General features: G+C 38.3%; 1 protein-coding gene across 2 annotated transcripts in view; it reads right to left on the bottom strand.

Annotated features, from left to right (window-relative positions):
- The window catches only part of SULF2 (sulfatase 2), a 62,658-nt gene that overhangs the window by 18,789 nt on the left and 25,153 nt on the right, over positions 1–18,716 (bottom strand). For both annotated transcript variants that reach the window (XM_009702316.1, XM_009702317.1), the window contains exons 5-9: positions 15,910–16,060; positions 13,817–13,992; positions 10,611–10,739; positions 9,607–9,663; positions 8,772–8,901 (exon numbers count right to left, since the gene is read on the bottom strand). In XM_009702316.1, the coding sequence (XP_009700618.1) occupies positions 8,772–8,901; positions 9,607–9,663; positions 10,611–10,739; positions 13,817–13,992; positions 15,910–16,060 (643 nt within the window). The remainder of the gene's footprint in view (positions 1–8,771; positions 8,902–9,606; positions 9,664–10,610; positions 10,740–13,816; positions 13,993–15,909; positions 16,061–18,716) is intronic.

Genomic DNA, 18,716 nt, shown 5'->3' with positions numbered 1-18,716 from the left:
ACTCTAGAACTCAGTGGAATATTGAGAATTTTCCAAATAAAAGAACAGAAGGAAAAACAGCAACGGCTCCCAAGCGAGATGACATTTTACAGCAGCCTGCAGCTCTACAAGGGAGATTCAGGCACTTCAATTCCCACAGAGAAGTGCGCCCAGGCTAAGACAACAAAGCCCACGTTTTCCATTGAAATTCACTCCATTGTTTGCATGACAGCAAAGTAACAAAACAGTATCACTGTGCTTTTATAATACAGCATTTAACAGGAGTCAGAAGAGAATTGGTGAGTTACAGTGGATTTATCTACCTCCACAGGAGATCCTCTCATTCAAAACGATCCTGTACAACCTAAACCTTGCACTGACGCAGATAAACCTGGCTTAACTTTCAGCACAAGGAATCATAGGAAATCAGTGAAAGATACTGACAATAAGACATTTGAATCAAGACATCTTTGCATGATTGTCTTCATCTGTAAAGCAGGACACATTTACCTAGATGAGGTGTAGAACAAAAATACCCTTTGAAAAATAAATTGCTGAATCTTAGTTTTATTATTATTTTTATAAATGCCTAACATTGATTGATACACAGACTAAGGTTTGAAGCAAAAGTTATTTTACTAGAATAAGCAACAGTTTCTTCCACAAAGAAAAAAAGACGTAAAAATGTTTGTTGCTGTTTCCCATTTCAATTGATCTGAATCTTACTTTTGAAAATATATGAACAAACTGCATTTTCTGCTTAGTAGAGCTCTATGCTGTAGGTGTCCGATACATGAAAAATGAAGATTCAACAGAGGGCAAGTTAAATGCCATGATGAGAACTACTGTAAAGAAGTGCTCTGATGTGTGGCCCAAAAATATTTCTTTCATCTCCTGTCAAGAAAGTGATGCTCATTTTTCCCCTCCAGGTGAATTGGAAAAAAATCCCTTAATTTTTGGTGCAGTTTAAATCTTTCCAAGGCAGCTGTATGCTACAGTGAAAACATCTTAAAGGCTTTGCTGCTGGAAGGGCACACTGTATGCATTAACAAGCCCACTGCTGAACAACTGCAGTGCAGAGCTACATAAATGACTTCAGAAGCAAACATTGAACATGTGTGGGGAAAAAACCCACAAAAACAACAAACCAAAAAGGAAAGTCTCCAGATTTTACATTTTTCCCAAAACAGATATGGGCATGTGTGTGAATGTGTCTGGGATTCAACAACTTACCCTTGGTCTACCTGTATGTACAAATTAAAATTATCTAGGTCAGTATCACAGCTATATCAGTCACAGTCATTTCCACAGGATGTTTTCAAACTTAGGGAAAAAGGGCAGTAATTGCAAGGGAACTGTGAAAACGTCTGCTTGACAACCAAGAAGCTTTAAACATTGTGGATTTTGACATTTTAAATTGGTTTCTAGTGCACAGCATACCATCATGCAGAAACCTGTGTCCAAACCCTGGAACCAACTAAAATATTTTATAAGAGGTCATCATTTAAATAATTAAATCCCTACATTTAGAACTCTAGAGTGCCCAAGACACTTTGGCTCACAGGTACAAACGATAACCATTCATCAGCAAAACGTAATTACATATAAATAGTGGATTAACTCAACCAGTCAAGAAAATAAAGTGCCTTTAGCTCACCACTTGCCCTCAACTTTTCAGGCCTTTTCTTCATTAGGCCAAAAGATGTGTTCCTAATTCGAGTTCTATAGCTCACAACATCTCACAAGAGCTAAGTCCTGAAAGGGAAAGCAGCTTAACATAAACTAAAAGTCAGTGGAAAACCCAGACTCCCTCACAATCTTCATCCCAGCTCATATCAAAACTCCAAAGGAAGAACCTTTCTTTCCTCCTGATAAGCCTTGCAGAACAGCTACTCAAGCCATCAAATAAATGGCTTTTGCAATACGTCCTGAAGTCCATCAAGCTCACATCCTGCAAAACTTTCCAGACACCTCATTTAATCATTAAAGCTGTTCCAGCTGGAGATTTCCCACCACCTTCAGGCAGGCCAAGTTAGCTGCTGTGCTTGTGCTTTCTGCCACCTACTGTGCTAGGCTTGTTCTAACACTTCTACTCCATCCTCTACCCAACCTCCCACCGCACAACACATGCTACTCAGGTATTTGCGTGCAAAGCAGAAGAGTCTGGGCTCTAGTTTAATGGCGAAATTAGTGCTATTGAACAGAAATCTTGTTCAAAGATACACTGTAAAGGTAAAGAGAAGACAAGTTTATAACATACATTCTGCCCTCCAGACCAAACTATCTGCTACATGCTAAATTTACAACAAGAGTAAATTAGGACTTCAATATCTATGAAACAAGAATTTTAACAGCAGCAGTCGTAGACTGAACAGATGCCCTGTTTGCCTCCAGTAACACTATTCACCTTGAATATGCAAATGACCTCTTAGCAGAAAAAGACATGTTGTATTTTTCTGTGTGTCAAAAACCCATTATTTCCTTCACAGCCCCCATCACCATCAAGTGGTTTGTGCATTATTGTGCATCACTGTCGTCTCACAGCTATAGCAATCACAGATGTTAAATCAAAGTCGTTACTTGAGGCCCCAATCTGAAATAAATAGCCATGACCTTCCCTGTAGGTTTTCTTCCCTGCAATTCACTCATTTCCCTCAGTGAATCTCTCTCAATTGCCATTGTTTTCTTTGGGGGAAGAGGGCTGATGGCACAAGCCTTGCTAAGAAAAGATTCCAGTTGAAGCATACAGTTTTCAGAGCTGAGCCCTAAATCATCATGCTGTTTCTCATCAGTTCCTCTTTTTGTTCAGCAAGAGATTCCATTCCCTTTTACAGAAAAGTGAAAAGTGAAACTGTCTGATCAGTTAGCTGCCAGCAAGGCTTCCTCCCTAACAGTTTTTGGAATACAGGCTGTAGGAATCAAAGTTTCTGCAGGATAATAAAGTCCTCTGTCCCTGCCAGCAACCTGACAAAAACACTTCAGCAATCTCCATCATCTTCAGTTTAAGCAGATGCTTTCTGAATCCCATCCTTGCTACCACATCGGATGGTGAGCTAAAGACAAACTGGTTTAATGGCTAGAAATATTCTAACTTCCAGTCTAAATTCGTTTATGGGTAGTCAGGATACATTTTTTTCTTGTATGAAACAGAACAGTTAGTTTAGTTAGTATGAAACAACTGAAATTACAGTTTCGTTAACTCTTCTCTTTTGTTGTGGTTTGTTCTTTGTGTAATTTTTTATCAAGCTAAAGAGGACAAAACAGCAAAATCCAGAGACGGATGCAATCCCCGTCCCTAGAAGAGGTAGTTCTACTGCTTTTGCTGGTAGCTTGTCTTACTGCTCTTACTACTCAGAAATCTGAATTTCCCACTGTTAGTGTCATACATATTGCTAATTCTCTGTTCTTGTTGGCTGAAAATAATTGGTTCATGTCTTCTGTATAGCATCTCCTAGATTCATGCAGACAGATTCCCCTCTCCTCAGCTATTTTTTTGACTGAATATGCCCAGTTCCTTAGGTCTTCCCCACAGGTATTATTTTCTTAATATTTTCACATTTTTTCCATCCCTCCTGTACCTTCTTCCAATTTACCTATTGGTTAAGGTTGAGTCTGGCTTCCTCTATTTCATATCATCAGTATATAAATAGCAATGCCTGATCTTCATTCCAACTGGACATTATTTCATTACACTGACTCTTGATTTTTGGAGATTTGGACCTCTGGGCTCTCAGCTCAGTTTCAGTTGTCACACAGTACATATCACTCAAATCTTAAAATAATAACGTGGATTATAATAATAACAGAAAATTTGGAGGGCTTCTTAATGCCACAAACTGTAGCTGAAATGAGGCAGGTGGGACAATCAAGTAGCATGCAAATGAAAAATCAGTTATTCAGCTAAATTTAAGATTACTATTATATAAGCCATTTATTATTAATATAATAATTGGATTGTGGTATCAAATGGTCCAGGCTGCTGTGTTAGGTACTGCAGAAGCTAAGGACTGAGTGCAGTGTAAGCAGAAATTACATTAGTGGTAGAATAAAAAAACCAGCAGCACCAAAAGGGGAATTGATTTGTCTGAGGTCCCACATCGAGTTCGTAACAGTTCTGAGATTGAAGCCAGTCTCCTGACCTCCAGGTCACTGTCTTTTGAACTAAACTACACTGCTACTCATATCAGAATATTTGAAAAAACTGAGTTTTTTACTAAATGTTGGTGTTGATTTTGGCAAGCTACTTGCAACAACCACTACTGTAATGACACGGAGTTTAAAAATCTGAGTTAACAAGGGACGCAAATTTCTTGGTTTTCTGAAGCAATAGCAAGCAAAAAAAAACCGTAAGTAAAATAGCCTCTGGAAATCATTATAGGCTATTTCTGGCTAAAGGAGGAAAATAGTTTTGTTAATTATAACTCCTGATAAGGAATACAATCCTTGAATAACAGCCTTAATAAATCATCATGACTTTAATTTTCATGGTTTGTTGCCTCCTAATTTTATCAGCTTGAGGGCTGATAAAATTTTTAATGTATGAAGTTATCAACAAGTAATTTCTTGTTGCAATCACAGATTAAGAACCAGATCCTGAAAGTTGCTGAGCATGGGCAATTCGCACTGAAATTCAGGAAATCCAAAGATCTTCCTAAACAGCTATTAAAATTATATGGACTCTAGCTGGCTTGATATGCTTCACTTGTCAACAGAACTTAAATTCTTTAGTAAACTCAGCATATTTCTGCTAGGTACAAAAGAACCAGACAACAACAAAAGATACACAGATCAAAAACTTTCTTCCCAGTTTTAAAAGAAATTCTTTATAAAACCTGACTTACTTTCCTAGGTCTGGCTAACGTAAGTTCAAGCTATAGTGCCCTCAGGAAAAGGAGAAAAAGTAATTTTTTTTCTACTGCTCCAACCTCAGCACTAAGCAATGGCTAATGATGATTATATGGTGGCAGGAAAATGATCTAGAGGTACCATTATGAACCGCTGTAGGAAAGCAGACATTGATCAGGATAGTTTTTATCACTGCTATGTCATGCTCTGTCAGAGAATTGGGAGGACCAGTTGAGTAAGTGACCTGCTTTTACTTATGATATCTTCATGCCGGTTACAAAGGAATATCTCTTCATGATCCTGGTACAGCACAAAGCAATCAGAGGAGAGATTGTATATTAAACCTTTCATTTGCAGAACATCTGAAGGAAACAAAGTGCAAATTTTTGCATTTTGAATGTCCTCCTGTAAAAACTGTCATATAAAATGATATTTTTAATGATATTTAAAGGCATATTCTACTTGTATCAGATTTGAACATACAACTTAGAAAATAAAAAGAATTTGAAAAGGAAATAATGTGAATCCAGACAACATTTTTTTTTCACAAGTTAGCAATATTATTGTACTATGCCAGGTCCTGCTAAAGACAAAATCAATATTTTTTTTTTTTTATTTTTTAATGGACAGCATAGATTCCCTATAGCAATCAGCAGTGCTGCAGGTATTGCACATTTAACAAATGTGCACAAACTTGGCAAATGACTTAGAGGGAGATTTTGCGCAGCTGCTGTTATGATACTGTGCAGTTGCTGGGAATACTCTACAGAGCAATGCTGATATCATAATTGGCTTCCACAAAAGCACATTAATGCAGGCCGTCAGATAGAAGTGGGTCAGCTTCCACTTACCAGCCAGTTTAGAATGAAAAGCCAAACTACACTGAAGAGAAAAAATTTGTGGGAGCCATTAGGTACTAGGATAAATGTTTTTTATTTCATGTGGGAAGAAAGAGCTCGTCTCTTTTAAATCCTTGAATATAAATGCTGAGCTGCTCTTTCATCTGAGCCTACAGTCATCCTTTGTTGGATGCAAATAACTAACACAGACCAAACCCTACTAACTGAAAAAGAAAACATGGCAACACAGATTCCCGTTGCACTCAGAGAATTTACATATATTAGTGTTGCCAAAAAAATCTCACATAATGGACTCTGAAACAAGGTTTTAAACAGCGTGAATAGCCTCATCTCCATGATCCCGGTGCTCTCTTATCAAAACGATTATAGGTCAAGGAGGGCGACAGAGAATTGCAAAGGAAGAGCATTTTGTGGTGATAGAACTGTATTCACAAACTTGCACGCTCACAAAGCTGAATTTCAAATTCTCCATCTCACATTCAAAGCTTTCTTTACCTCCCCTGTACTCTAAGCTCTGTCCTTGTCTCCTCATTCACTCCCCTTCTGAGTCTTTGTCCTCCATTTGTGCTTCTTGTCTCCTACTCACACTTCAGATTCCCCAGCACTGCTCAGACTTCTCTGTGCATGGAATAGCAGGTCCTCAAAACTTGTTTAAGTCAAAAGAACGAGTCCCAATGACCTTAGCAAGGTTTCGCCTAATTCTGACCAAAACTCCTCTTCATCTTTGCATCAGGATGTGAAAATTCACGTTTGGCACTGAACTCTCCAGACACTGTTAAACGCACAATAATAAAGTGTCCTGCAAGATCAGGAGACGTCTGCTAAATAACCAATGTATCTGTGTACCATAAACTCCCCCAAGGCAGCGGGCTGTTCTACTTACTATGCAGAGCTGTGAACAGCACCCAGCAAACAGACAACATCCATTTCTCATTTGAAAAGTTAGACTTGCTTCACTCTGAAAAGACTTTTGGGTGCACCACTGTTTAGACACAATTTATCCTCAAATAAACACATTCATCTCCCATTGTCTAGACAGACTACTAGGACATATTCTCTAGAGCAGGGGTTAGATGGATTGAGACTCCCTTGAGAGCCCTTCCCAGACTCTAATTGACTTGATTGTTAGGCAATTTTTCCTGATGTCCAACTTAAATTTCTTTTTTGCTCAATTTCATCCTATCACTTCCAATTACGTCTGACTGAACTGCTCAAAACAATTCTTCTCCTCTCTGTCTCCTGACAATGAGGATGCAGCACACGCAACTCTTATTAGCACACCTTCACTTCAGAATTTATTGGCAATTCTGAATACGGAGTCGACATTTTATGCCCACTTCTTACAGATGTCAAAGATATTTTATTATACACGGAAGAAAACATAAGCCTGTGAATGTGTGTAGACAATACAGGACCTTCTCCCTTTCTTCTATAACTGAGACGTGGTAATTAGAGTAAGAAAGCCTGAATGTAGCTAAGTTACCTTATACAAAGAGACAGCTTCAGTGACAACATGGACTTGGAAAGTCTTTCTTCCCCTCTGTTCTTACAATAACGTTCAAAATAATTGGGATGATGAAGACAAAAGGAAGAAGTTGAAACATCTCTCAAAGGGAAAATACTGATGGAAAAAGAAAAGCTGCATTTCCCCAAACTACTTATTGGATGATGTTGTAGCAGAAACAATGACTTTTCCTCCAGATTCTCAAAGAATTTCGCAAATTCAAAAAACAGTGGCTTGATGCCACCCATCTAAGATTGCAGCTCAAGACATCTGATGACAATAAACTACTGCACAAAATACTTCTTTAAGTTCAGTATTTTTAGGAAGAACAGGATGTTATAATCTCTCTGTATACTAAATCTGACAAAGCTGCCACAGGAGGAAAAGAGCATCTGGATAATGCTTATACCTATAAACTGCACCCAAACACCTAAGGAACAATGGACTCATTTCACAGGTGCACTGAACTACATGAGCCAGAAGCAGAGTCTGGCTTCCGACAGTAGAAAATGAACTACTGTAGCCTATGTAGCCCACTACTGACTATAGCGTGGGTAAGCCATTCAGATCATGTCTGCAAGAATGGTTATATTCCACAGACTGACTGATTCTGACAGCTCTCTGAGCTGCCAGGACATGATGTAATGCCAGTCTAGTAACAGACACATTAGGATGTGGATCCATCTACCTTCACCCCTTTGTCCACATGTCCATGGGCAGAACGTGTTACAAAGTCCTTGGAAGGGGGTACTCTGACCGGTACCTGGATGAGAAAGCAATGGCATAGAGTCAATTTTGCTGTGTTTCCAGATGATGAGAATTCCCCCAAGAGTGGGGAAATCTCCCCAAGAGATGAGCTGCTGGAGACAGATTTGCTATGCCTTTGCACTGCTCTGGTAAATTTGCAAAACCTTCTCCTGCGCCAAGACCATGTACTAATATTACTCTAAATTTTTTTTTTCCTGAATTTCTTCCACATAACTTGGATCTAAAGTGAACATATTTTCATATCTGCCCAGAACAGTTACGTAACAACAACAGAAATGACACACAATCAATGAGCTTTGTGCCCATATACACACAGACTGGCTGCAGTCACAATTGCATCCGTGTTTTCAGAGTATACTTTTGTTAAGAGGAGGGATATACTGAGTTCACAGAACGTTAGTTTCCCATTATTATATATAATTCCAAATAATAACAACAAAATCAGTTAAATTAAGAATTCAAAGCAAAGCAAGCTACATGTATCTCGAAGAGGCCAATCTGTTAGGTTCATTGCAGCTTCTCATCACTAATGAATCCCAAACCACATTCTCTTTGGGGAATAAAACGTTAAAACAGCCTAGGCAGTTCTCTTAACAGTAGTCAGGAATCAATACAGAGGCACCTGAATCAGCGCTTTCCTGACTGACAGTCAATCTTATAAATGCTGTAATGTGGTTTTTAGCAAAGGCCACAGAATGAGTCATTTGATTTATAAGCTGGCATTGATGACAAGGTGAAGGACATTGTCACAGTTAAGGTGTTAAGCTTAGCCCAACTACAACTGCTTACTTTCCGTCAGGGGTACAATACCCTACCTGGCCAAGCTGTTCACAAGCTGTTTGATACTCAGCACGCTGACAGAGGTCTTTCACACGCTGGTATTTGGGTAGGAAGTTTTCTTCTTGGGCATCTACCTTCTCATTCTCCCTCTTATGCAACAGTTTACTGGGCAAAAAAAAAATAAAATTTTTGCATTAATATTAATTCCTAGATATACACACAGTTTGCTGAAAAGGCTCAGAAGAGTAGGTTATCTGCCAAGTCCATAGCGTCACTGGTGGCCAAAACTTAATAGGTCAGTAGAAACTAGCACTTATCATCATCTCTGATAACACGTAAGTTATTCATATCATGCTCTCAGGGAGTGTATAAAAACACACAAAATCAAGACAGTGTGTTTCATGTCTGACTGGCAGGGAGTAACAACAGTCAATATAAAGACACCATATCCTCCTCACTCTACAGGGCTGCACTTTACAAACCCTTCATGCCCCGTGTTATGTATTAAGGCAGAGGCATAGAAGGAATGACCAGCAGATGAACATGCAGAGAAGAAGGGGTATTCATACTCCCATGATACAAGCAGGAGGGTGGGGGGCAGCAGTTGGAAGGAAAAGGGGATGCCTTTCCATCCCTCAATCCAAGTAAAACTCCCCTTCCCCCACCCCAACAGCACATTTATGCAGGCGGTAGGCAAAGGCTATACATTCCCTCCTATCACACAATCACTGCCATTAGGCATATTGCAGCCATGTCCCTGCTGGCACAGCTAAATGGCTTTAGGTCTGTGGTAGAGCACTGCTTTGGCTTTAGCTATTCAGTATCCTTCTATTTAAAAAGATTGGGCTTTGTGATTAACGCTTTCCTTACCCTCTTTCCACTAGGAATGAGTCTCTCCACACCTTCATCTTTTTCTTTAAATGGAACCTAGGAGGAAACAAGGAGAAGCAGCAGCTATTCCCAGTACTCAAGTTATGCCCCATTTTTTTCTCCCACCCCCAATTCAGATGAGAAACACGACATATAACAGCACAAGGGGACATCCAGCATTACGAAGCAGGCACATATGCCTCTCCAGTGCAAATCATGAACAAACATAGGACAGATTTGTTCGCACAGGGACAAAATCCACAACAGATTCACACAGTACAACTATTTCAACATAAGCATGTTTAAGGCACAGGGGATTAACTGAATTGTCCTTGATCACAAAGGATCGCAAATTAAATCAGGATTTCCCGACTCCAGTTTGGGCTCTTAACCTGCACACTACCCACAAAGTATCCTATTCTAAAGCAGCTGCTCCTTTCCCCCTCTCCCTCCGCCCAACTACTTGTAAAGCAAATCTCCTTCTTCCCTTTCTCTGCAAGCATCCAGTCTAATTCTCTTCCTCAGTTTTTTTCCAATGAAAGTATTGATGGAAGGGTCTTAAATAATAACTGTGCAATTCTGAGTGCTAGCCTGTCTTTATATTATAGTCTGACATACAATCAACACTTTCAACTCAATTATTCTACAATTTATTCAATATGAAATGCTTTGTTACAAATAATGCCACAGAGACATTTAAAATCTATAACTCATATAGCTAAAGACCTTCACGTGTAGCCCTCTCACTGCTACACAGACTAAATTTAGTATATCCAGATGCCATATATGCCGTATAGCTAGCATATGAATCCGACAAAATGAAAATAAATAACTGAAGTCAGTCACATAGTGCCAAACAGGTCTTCAGATTTTTCCAGTGAGTGATGTACTCATATAGATGGTAATTTTATCATATTTTCCTTTACATTTGCTGCACGTTGCTGAATACTTGCAGTCTCATCTACAAACGCATGCATGTTTCCATGCACATTTCCATGTCTTACCTATTCACTGGTCTCTCAGAATCCAGAAGCTTTAGAATGGATTTACCATCCATATCAGATGGAATATCCAATCCAGCAATATCTAGAATTGTAGGTGCGAGATCAATATTCAACACAATGTGAGGATTCCTGAAAAAACATATATGAGAACCTGGTTTAAAGTCTATGCAATGATATCAAGCAACTCCCGCTCTTCCACACAAACCAGGGATCTGAAAAGGATTATTTTGTGACACGTGCAAAGAAGAAAAAAGGACGCAATCCAATTCCTTTCCATGAAGAGAATTAAAATATAAAATTCAGGTAAGCTGCATAACCTCAAGAGGGACTAACATGAAGATTTAAAACTTTAGCACAGAGCATTTTTGAGAAAGCAACATAGTTCATAAGGAAAAGTGTTCGAAAGCCTTTCAAAACATGAGAAAGCATTGGAAAAACTCCTTAGATGCTTTACAGAATCAAAGTATCTGCCAAATATGCTGATGACTCTACTAAAAAGTAGATTCGGCAGATAGCACATGCTATTCTGTTTCAAAATATCGTATAGAAATAAGTACCTCAGCTCACATCACAGCAAGCATGTTCTGAAGAGAACATGAGGAGAAATACATTGCTAGACACTATAGTAAATTAACTAAAAGTTGCTGTTAATGTAGAGTGTGAGACAAACAAAGCAAAGGGATCAGGAAAAAAAAAAAGCAGAGGAAACAGTTGGGGGGGGGGGGGCGGGGAGAAAAACTCACAGAAAATAAAAGAACAGCTTTAATTGAAATAATATCAATCTTCCCAAGTACACAGTCATCCATTCTGCAAGCACTTGGAAACAGCCAGGCCCTGGTACTTAGCAAAGTATGGCATATGCTCCTCAGCCACCACAGTTATCAGGACAGTGTTTGAACTCAAATGGACTTCAAATTTGCTTAAAACACTGGTATCAACTCCTGAGTAGTACAGACAGCTCCTATCCCCAAATCCCTTGAACTGCTGCAGCCAAATACGGGTGAGATCATGGATCAGAGCATCTAGTTGCACAGCCTGGCATTCAGTAGCTAAGCAAATGGTCAAATTTCTAATCATGTGATTTGGTTTTACTATGGGTCTGGTTTTGCAGAAGTGTTTTGAGTTTATATTGAACCTTACAAACCTATTTCAAATATGTCTATGACAGTGTTGTGTAATTACTCACAATATTATATATATACATACTGTTTATCAGCTCTGTACTATTTATTTTCCTTATTTCTTTAAAAAAAAAAAATTCAAGGCAGGCACTCAATTTCCTAAAAGTGAGGAAAAAAAGAAAGTGAACATGCTGCTACACAAACAGCGTTCTACAGCACTGAACATAAAGAATCACCATGCTATGATTTGGAGGCACAAAGGAAGGATGGGACCAGATGGGCTGCTATACATGTCAGTGCAGAATTCTAGCTCAAAATACAGGACGGAAGCAAGCTGCTAAATTCACACTAATTAATGAGACACCATGTAAAAATTACTACATTTTTGAGCGAGCGAGCAAACAGGCACTGACAAGAGCGTGGATGATGAATTAAATTGATGTACCTAATTTGATTTTAATTACTAATAATTATGGTGTAGCATATTTGGTAATAGAAATGAGAGCTTAGTAATGACTTGCTACAGTGACTGCTATTAAATCTTCGTTGGTATCAAAAGGGAGTCATGACAATTACTCTGCAGGAAAAACATAAGGTTCACGCAAAACATGGATGATTGAAGTTCTATCATTTAAAGAAAATCAGGCTGAAAGGGAGGATCAATTTATTGTCTGATACACTCCCCCTCCAAGGTATTTTATCCTGTTCTTCCTATTTGTTGTACTGTGATGGGCTCTGCTTATTTAGACTCTGTCAGCCTGTCTCCTCTGACTAACAGAAATATTTTTTCATCTTCAGAAGCCACCAAAAAATAAAATTCAGTGGGAAGGTTTCACAGCTTTTACGCATGTCTGGGTATAAATATCCTTGAACTAGAACAGACATGAGGTGGCTGGTTTGTACCATTGCATGCTGCAGAAAAACTAGCTCAGTCCACTTGGGCCATATTAGCACTGCCTCTCCAGTAAGACCAAAAACTGCAACCGAAGTTTTTTTTAGAGAGCATGTTCTTAGAAGGCTATTCCAGCTCACTTGAAATTCTGCGCTGCTGCAGACAAACTTCTTTCCACGTTGAGGTAATATGTTTAATTCCACCTGAGGAATCCCTCCCCGGCTCTTCAGAGAAGTAATATTGTTTATTTCACATGCATAACTGCTGTAAATAAATTAAACACACAGTGCAATATCTACAGAATTTAACATTTTTGTGCCTACTGATGTGACTCAATGAATTTAACTAGCAAATGGAATGAGATTTTTTGTAACTATTTGCTACCGTATTACACACTAGATCTATTCCTCTTGGTAAAGAAAAAAAAAAAAACACTGTATGGAAGACTTGTGTGTGTTAATTATGCTAAAACATGCACACTGATATAAATAAAAGGCAGCAAATTATGGCACTCTGTCCAAAATCATTACTTAAGTGCAAATATTTGCTATTGAAATAATTGCTTAGAAAGTGTATTTACATAATTTCTTAGCTGATCAAAGCTACCATTTTAATTAACAGTCATATTCTGCATGCTTGCGAGCATCCGACAAACAGCCCTAACCATGTAATCTCAAAGGATGAACCAAAAAGAATCTTTTGTGGATGATAATATGTGAACTATTATGTACATTCTTCTTCATAAACTGCAAGTGACTCCACTTTAATGTTCAGCAATAATTATCTACTGTGGCAGTGAGGATCATACAATGCCTTTTTACCTTGAAAATGTCATAGATGTGTGTATTATTTGCACCCCTCAAAAGAAGGCAAATGAGCATTTCCTAGATTGGATGTATTTCAAAGTGGCTTTTTCAACCTCATCCACAAAAGTGTAGTAGCTTGTGCTACACACCTACACAAGCAAAAAGGCAATGGCATAAAACCTTGACTATGTTATACCAGCACATGCTATCAGTTCTGCTTTCTCAGTAGACTTATTTTCTGCCAAAGATGAACATGAAGTCAGTCAGGATGGGCAGAACTTTGTGCTTCCATTTGGATGCCAAGTCAATACGACTAGACATGTGAACATAAAGGTTTTTTTGGTCACTACATACACATACGAACACACACAATAGCCAAGAACTTACAAGGACCCAGCCTCCACATTTGGACCTCGGACATAGAAAGGAACTCTGATATCAAACTCATATGGCATGGACTTTCCTTTCACCAGCCCAAACTGCCCAATATGATAACCATGGTCTGCTGTGTATATTATATACGTATTGTCCAGTTCGCCTGTTTCAACCAAAGTATTGTAAATCTGAAAAAAAGGCAAAACAAAATATGAAATTAATTCCACTGAGTAGTATTATATGTAGAATACTGGATATCATTTTCTGCCTATGTGTAACATACAAACAAATAACAACAGTTCAGGATGGCACTGAGTTATCACAATGAATCATTCTGAATAATCCATAATCACATAACAATTTTATTAACTGAATATTGTGGCTATTACAAGTCAAACTTTTGTTTTCTGTTTTAAGGTAAACACATTAGCGTGCCACATCTTCAAAAGTGTTTGGGTTCAGTATTTTGTATGAGAGCTGTCAAGATAGTACTAAATACGTACAATAACATAGATAAACGTTTCAAGGTGATAAGCATTTTTGAAATTTTTCTCTCTACCTTTATCTTTTTCCTGCAGCAAACAATTTTAATAAAATGATAGTATTTTGAATCTCACACTTATTTAAGCAACACTCAACAATCTTGCCTTCAGACAAATGAGTCCCCATTACGCAGAATATTCCAAAAATCTCTTCTAGATAAATATTACTTAGTCATACTCTCTCACTGTGGAGAATTAGGAGGAGCTTTATCTCTGTTTGTGGTTGCTTCTATGGATTTACATGAGAATCTTTCTGTGAAACGTACCAACTTGAGCACCAAAGATCAATTTTTATGTGACATTTTCACTTGCAAAGATACGAAGGTGGCAGGGCATCACCAAAGTGGTGCCTCACACAGATCCAGAACACATCAGCACAGAAGAAAACAAACTCTGTTGGTGTTGTTTTGAGGGGTTTTTTTAGCTTTTTTTTGGGGTTGTTTTGTTTGGGTTTTTTTTTTGGGGGGTGTGGTTTTTTGGTTTTTGTTTTTGTTTTTTTTTTTTTTTAAGATTTTGAAAGACGATTAGATGCATATAATTAAGTAGAAAAGATCAGGCTAACTTGGCAATTACAACTGAAAAACAACACAACTGATTTTGCCTGCAGTGAATCACCCGAAGTGAAACCATTTTACTAAACAGAAAATCAAAATAGTGTGGTAAAATCATCAGTCTTTCCTAATGCTGGTATCTGATCCATCTAAACAGGTTCACTAATACAAAGTAGAGATCATACTTGCCTGAATCAGTAATTATAAGACATTACTAACAAGCTGATGCAATGCCATCCAGATAATCTCATCTTTGCCTTACAGGACTCATTTTACGTTCTACCTTTTTTGAATAAGAATGCCAAGAGATAAGCAGTAAATTGCAACACCTTTAAATCTGCCTTCTTACAACTGGAAACCCATTCTTTTTCAGAGTAGTTTTTAGCTAATTCAGATGTTTCTGTTGAAGATACCCAGCTTGCACTAAGAGATTTCATTGTTACATAATGCAGACTTATAAAAACCAACCAACCAACCCAAAACAAACAACAACTACCTATATATTCATTTACTCCTAACATTTAATGTCCTGGGTCTAGTTCACCATGGGATTATTCCTGTTAGGACTCCTGTAACGTCACTTTTTGCTGCTACTATTCTTCTGTCAGAAACTCAGTGTTACAGGATCAAAATAGGCCCACAGTTAGGTAGTTATTTCCAACAGGTCATAGGATGAGTTTTCACTATCCGATGATGCATTTTTACAATTTATGATGTACATTTTTTCAGGTGATCCCTCCCTGTTTCCCGTAATCGGTAGTGCCTCTGTGACAACAAATCATCTTACTTATACCACCCAACTCATGGTACCTGTCTTTAGGAGATGAAGATCCTTACACATTGAATAGAGAAATAAAATCCTCAGAGGTGAGAGGATTACACACTATTAAAAAAACTGATGCAGTCCTCCCCCTCCTTCCTTTCCCCCTTGTCTTCATATACAACAGAGCTTGGAGCTTAACTCAAGAAACAAGCACCTGTGTAGCCAAAAAAGTGTGACTACAAATCTTACCATCTCCATAGAGTCGTCCACAGACATGAGTGTTTGAAGGCGCTTTCTCTGTAGCATGTTAGTGAATTCCATGTGTATAGGTTTCATGGGACCTGTATATCTCATTATCCAGTGCTTGTCTGGGTTTGGAGCATAGTTGTAACTGGGAGTGCTAAGGAACAGAGAGAAAACCAGAATGTTTTAGCAGCGTAGAAAAAACCTGCAGTAATGTACATCAATAATTTCTATTTGATGAACACTGTAGGACTTACTCTCTGAGGTGCACAGGAAAATACTAGATTTACTTTGGAAAAGTCTTACACTTTTATGTTCTATATGAAAGACGGGAGAATGAAAACTACTCTGCGGGGAATAAAATCTATTAAAAGAGTAAACACACAGTGTTTTTGCAGTGTCTTCAGACTAACATGGATACATTTCAAGGCCAAGAGACTAGTGTCAGAAGTCTAACTCCACAAGTATGATCTGGACAGAGCATGTACTACAGAGTTCCTATTCATGTAACTGCTTTGCTTTCACTCTGCCCACATTAGCGTCAAACATCATGGCTTGTGCAAGCTGTTTAACAATAACTATAGAACCTGCTGAAAAGGTTCTGTATTCTTTAACAGCTTTTTTGAATTCAATGTGACTGGCGACTTGAATACTTTCACGCTTACGTACCCAGAGGAGCACAGGCACCCTACCTAGTGGTATCAAACTGCATGTGAGGTCACAGCAAGCAGAAGCAGATACACAGCTGCATTTTAAAGACCTGCCAAGAAAAGCAGGGGTGAAGGGAAATAGGACTGCATTTTGCAGACGCTTTCCAGCCACCAACTCCTTAACGATCATCAGAAAATTTAATTAAAGTCCCCACAAAATCCCAAGAGCTGGATTCAATGTCCTCCTGGAATCTCGCTACCCCTCCAAGTTCTCATGATCCTGGGACACCATTAAAGCGACGAGGAGAATTATCACCAATTGTCCATAATTTCATGTTGTTGGCAGTTCCAGAGATTCCATTTCTGTGCATAATTATATTGCTCTAGGTTAGCTGGATCTAAACAAACATCTAAACAAATTTGGCAAATATCTACTGTTGGTTTTGTGTATGCAACAGAGCAACAGGCTAAGTTATTAAGATAATACTAATATAAGTTGAAACTTCTCCTCGAAATACTGTGTATCTAATGTATCTTTCAACATGACAGGTAGTCTTAAGAGTTTTAATATAAATATGAAATTAATAATCTGACAGTGAAATGTTTTATGCCGAAAGCCTCTGTTAGATGCTATCTGAAAAATGTGCGTAGGTGGCAAACGGAGGCTTCTTCATATAGGGAGGAAAGGGCTGGTGTTTATTCTCTCTGTATTGTTAATAGCCTCCTGAATTTCAGAACGTTATTGTGGCTGAAATAACGACATTGCTCCTTTGAAAATGCTGACAGTTATGGAAACTGTTGCTATGTGATGACCAGAATGAATCAAAAATGCTTGGCAAACTCCTTTTCAGCTTACTTTGGGATTTCCTGGCTGATTTGAAACCTCCCGCTGTTTAATCCAACCAAAGCCCATGATTTTCTTTGATTACTACAAATGTAACCCTCTTACACTTAACAGATTTGTCTCTCTTATGGGAAAAATATAACATTCCTAGAAGCTGCTAAAGATAACTTCTTCAAACCTACTCAGAAGATAAGTCCTAGTCTGATTGCATTTGACCTGGGAAAAGATGGGTGGTAAAATGTACCCTCTATAGAAATAATGTTTCTGATCACTGTTAAACTGCCCAGCTGTTGTATTCTCTGCAGCTATCAGTATAGGTAGTAAAAAAGGAAAACCAGCCATGTAGCCTAGGGATTTGCTATGTTAATGCTGGTTGATGTGATTAATTTTCAAACAAGAGAAAAACGCAGATGCACACAAAAAGGAGCTCTATAGAACGAGATGAGGAGAGCTTGCAGCATAGGGTGGAATGGTCATACCAACTAGTAATAATAGAAGTACTAATAGAAGCAAGAGAACAACAGCATAAATTAGCAACAGAAGTACATACCAGAGTTCCCAAGCAAAGAGATACTCTGTCAGACTATGCTAAAATCCATACCACTAACTTGTAGCTATTATTAGCAATGCTACACAATGTAGTATGTATGTGAACCAGTGCAAGTATGACAGTCACACCTTCACTTTGCTTTGTGGATATAGCTCAAGAATCCGCTTGCAGACTTTTTCAGCACTGCCACAAGAAGAGAGAGAGAGACATGCCATATGGTGCACTTGCCTTCTGATTCTGGGACTAGGCAAAGACTTTGTTCAGGGAATTTCTTACTGCTTTAGGGCAATTCCTAAGAAGTGTTCCACCTGTCTTCTGATCCTTCCCCACCTTATCCACATGACAACAAAACAGTGAGAAATGCCTATACCCCTTTATCATTGACAGAGTTATCTGTCACTGAGGGATTCCCTGGAATGCAGGAACAAGGGAAAAGATGGAAAGCAGAGAACTGATTTGTATATAAAGTGAGGGAATGATGCACATTCTACATTTTTACATTTAATCTTAAACCCAGGCCAATGAAAACCCTTACAGATTATTATGTAGTGCTGGGAAAATTGTTTACAGTAAGATTGGCAGTTTATTTGCACAAGATGGACATCAAATCCTATTTTATGTTCATATCCAGAAGAAAAACAGTTACCTAATCTACTAAGATAATTTATTTCTTTATGAACAAAACTTGTTTCCATGAAGTGACACTTCCTGTATAATTGTTATCATTGTAAGAAAAGTCACCTACAATTAAAAACAATTTTGTCTAACT

The sequence above is a fragment of the Cariama cristata genome, unplaced genomic scaffold, assembly GCF_000690535.1.
Source record: "Cariama cristata isolate BGI_N322 unplaced genomic scaffold, ASM69053v1 scaffold686, whole genome shotgun sequence".
Taxonomy (NCBI): Eukaryota; Metazoa; Chordata; class Aves; order Cariamiformes; family Cariamidae; genus Cariama; species Cariama cristata.
This window is presented reverse-complemented; position numbering and strand designations above follow the sequence as displayed.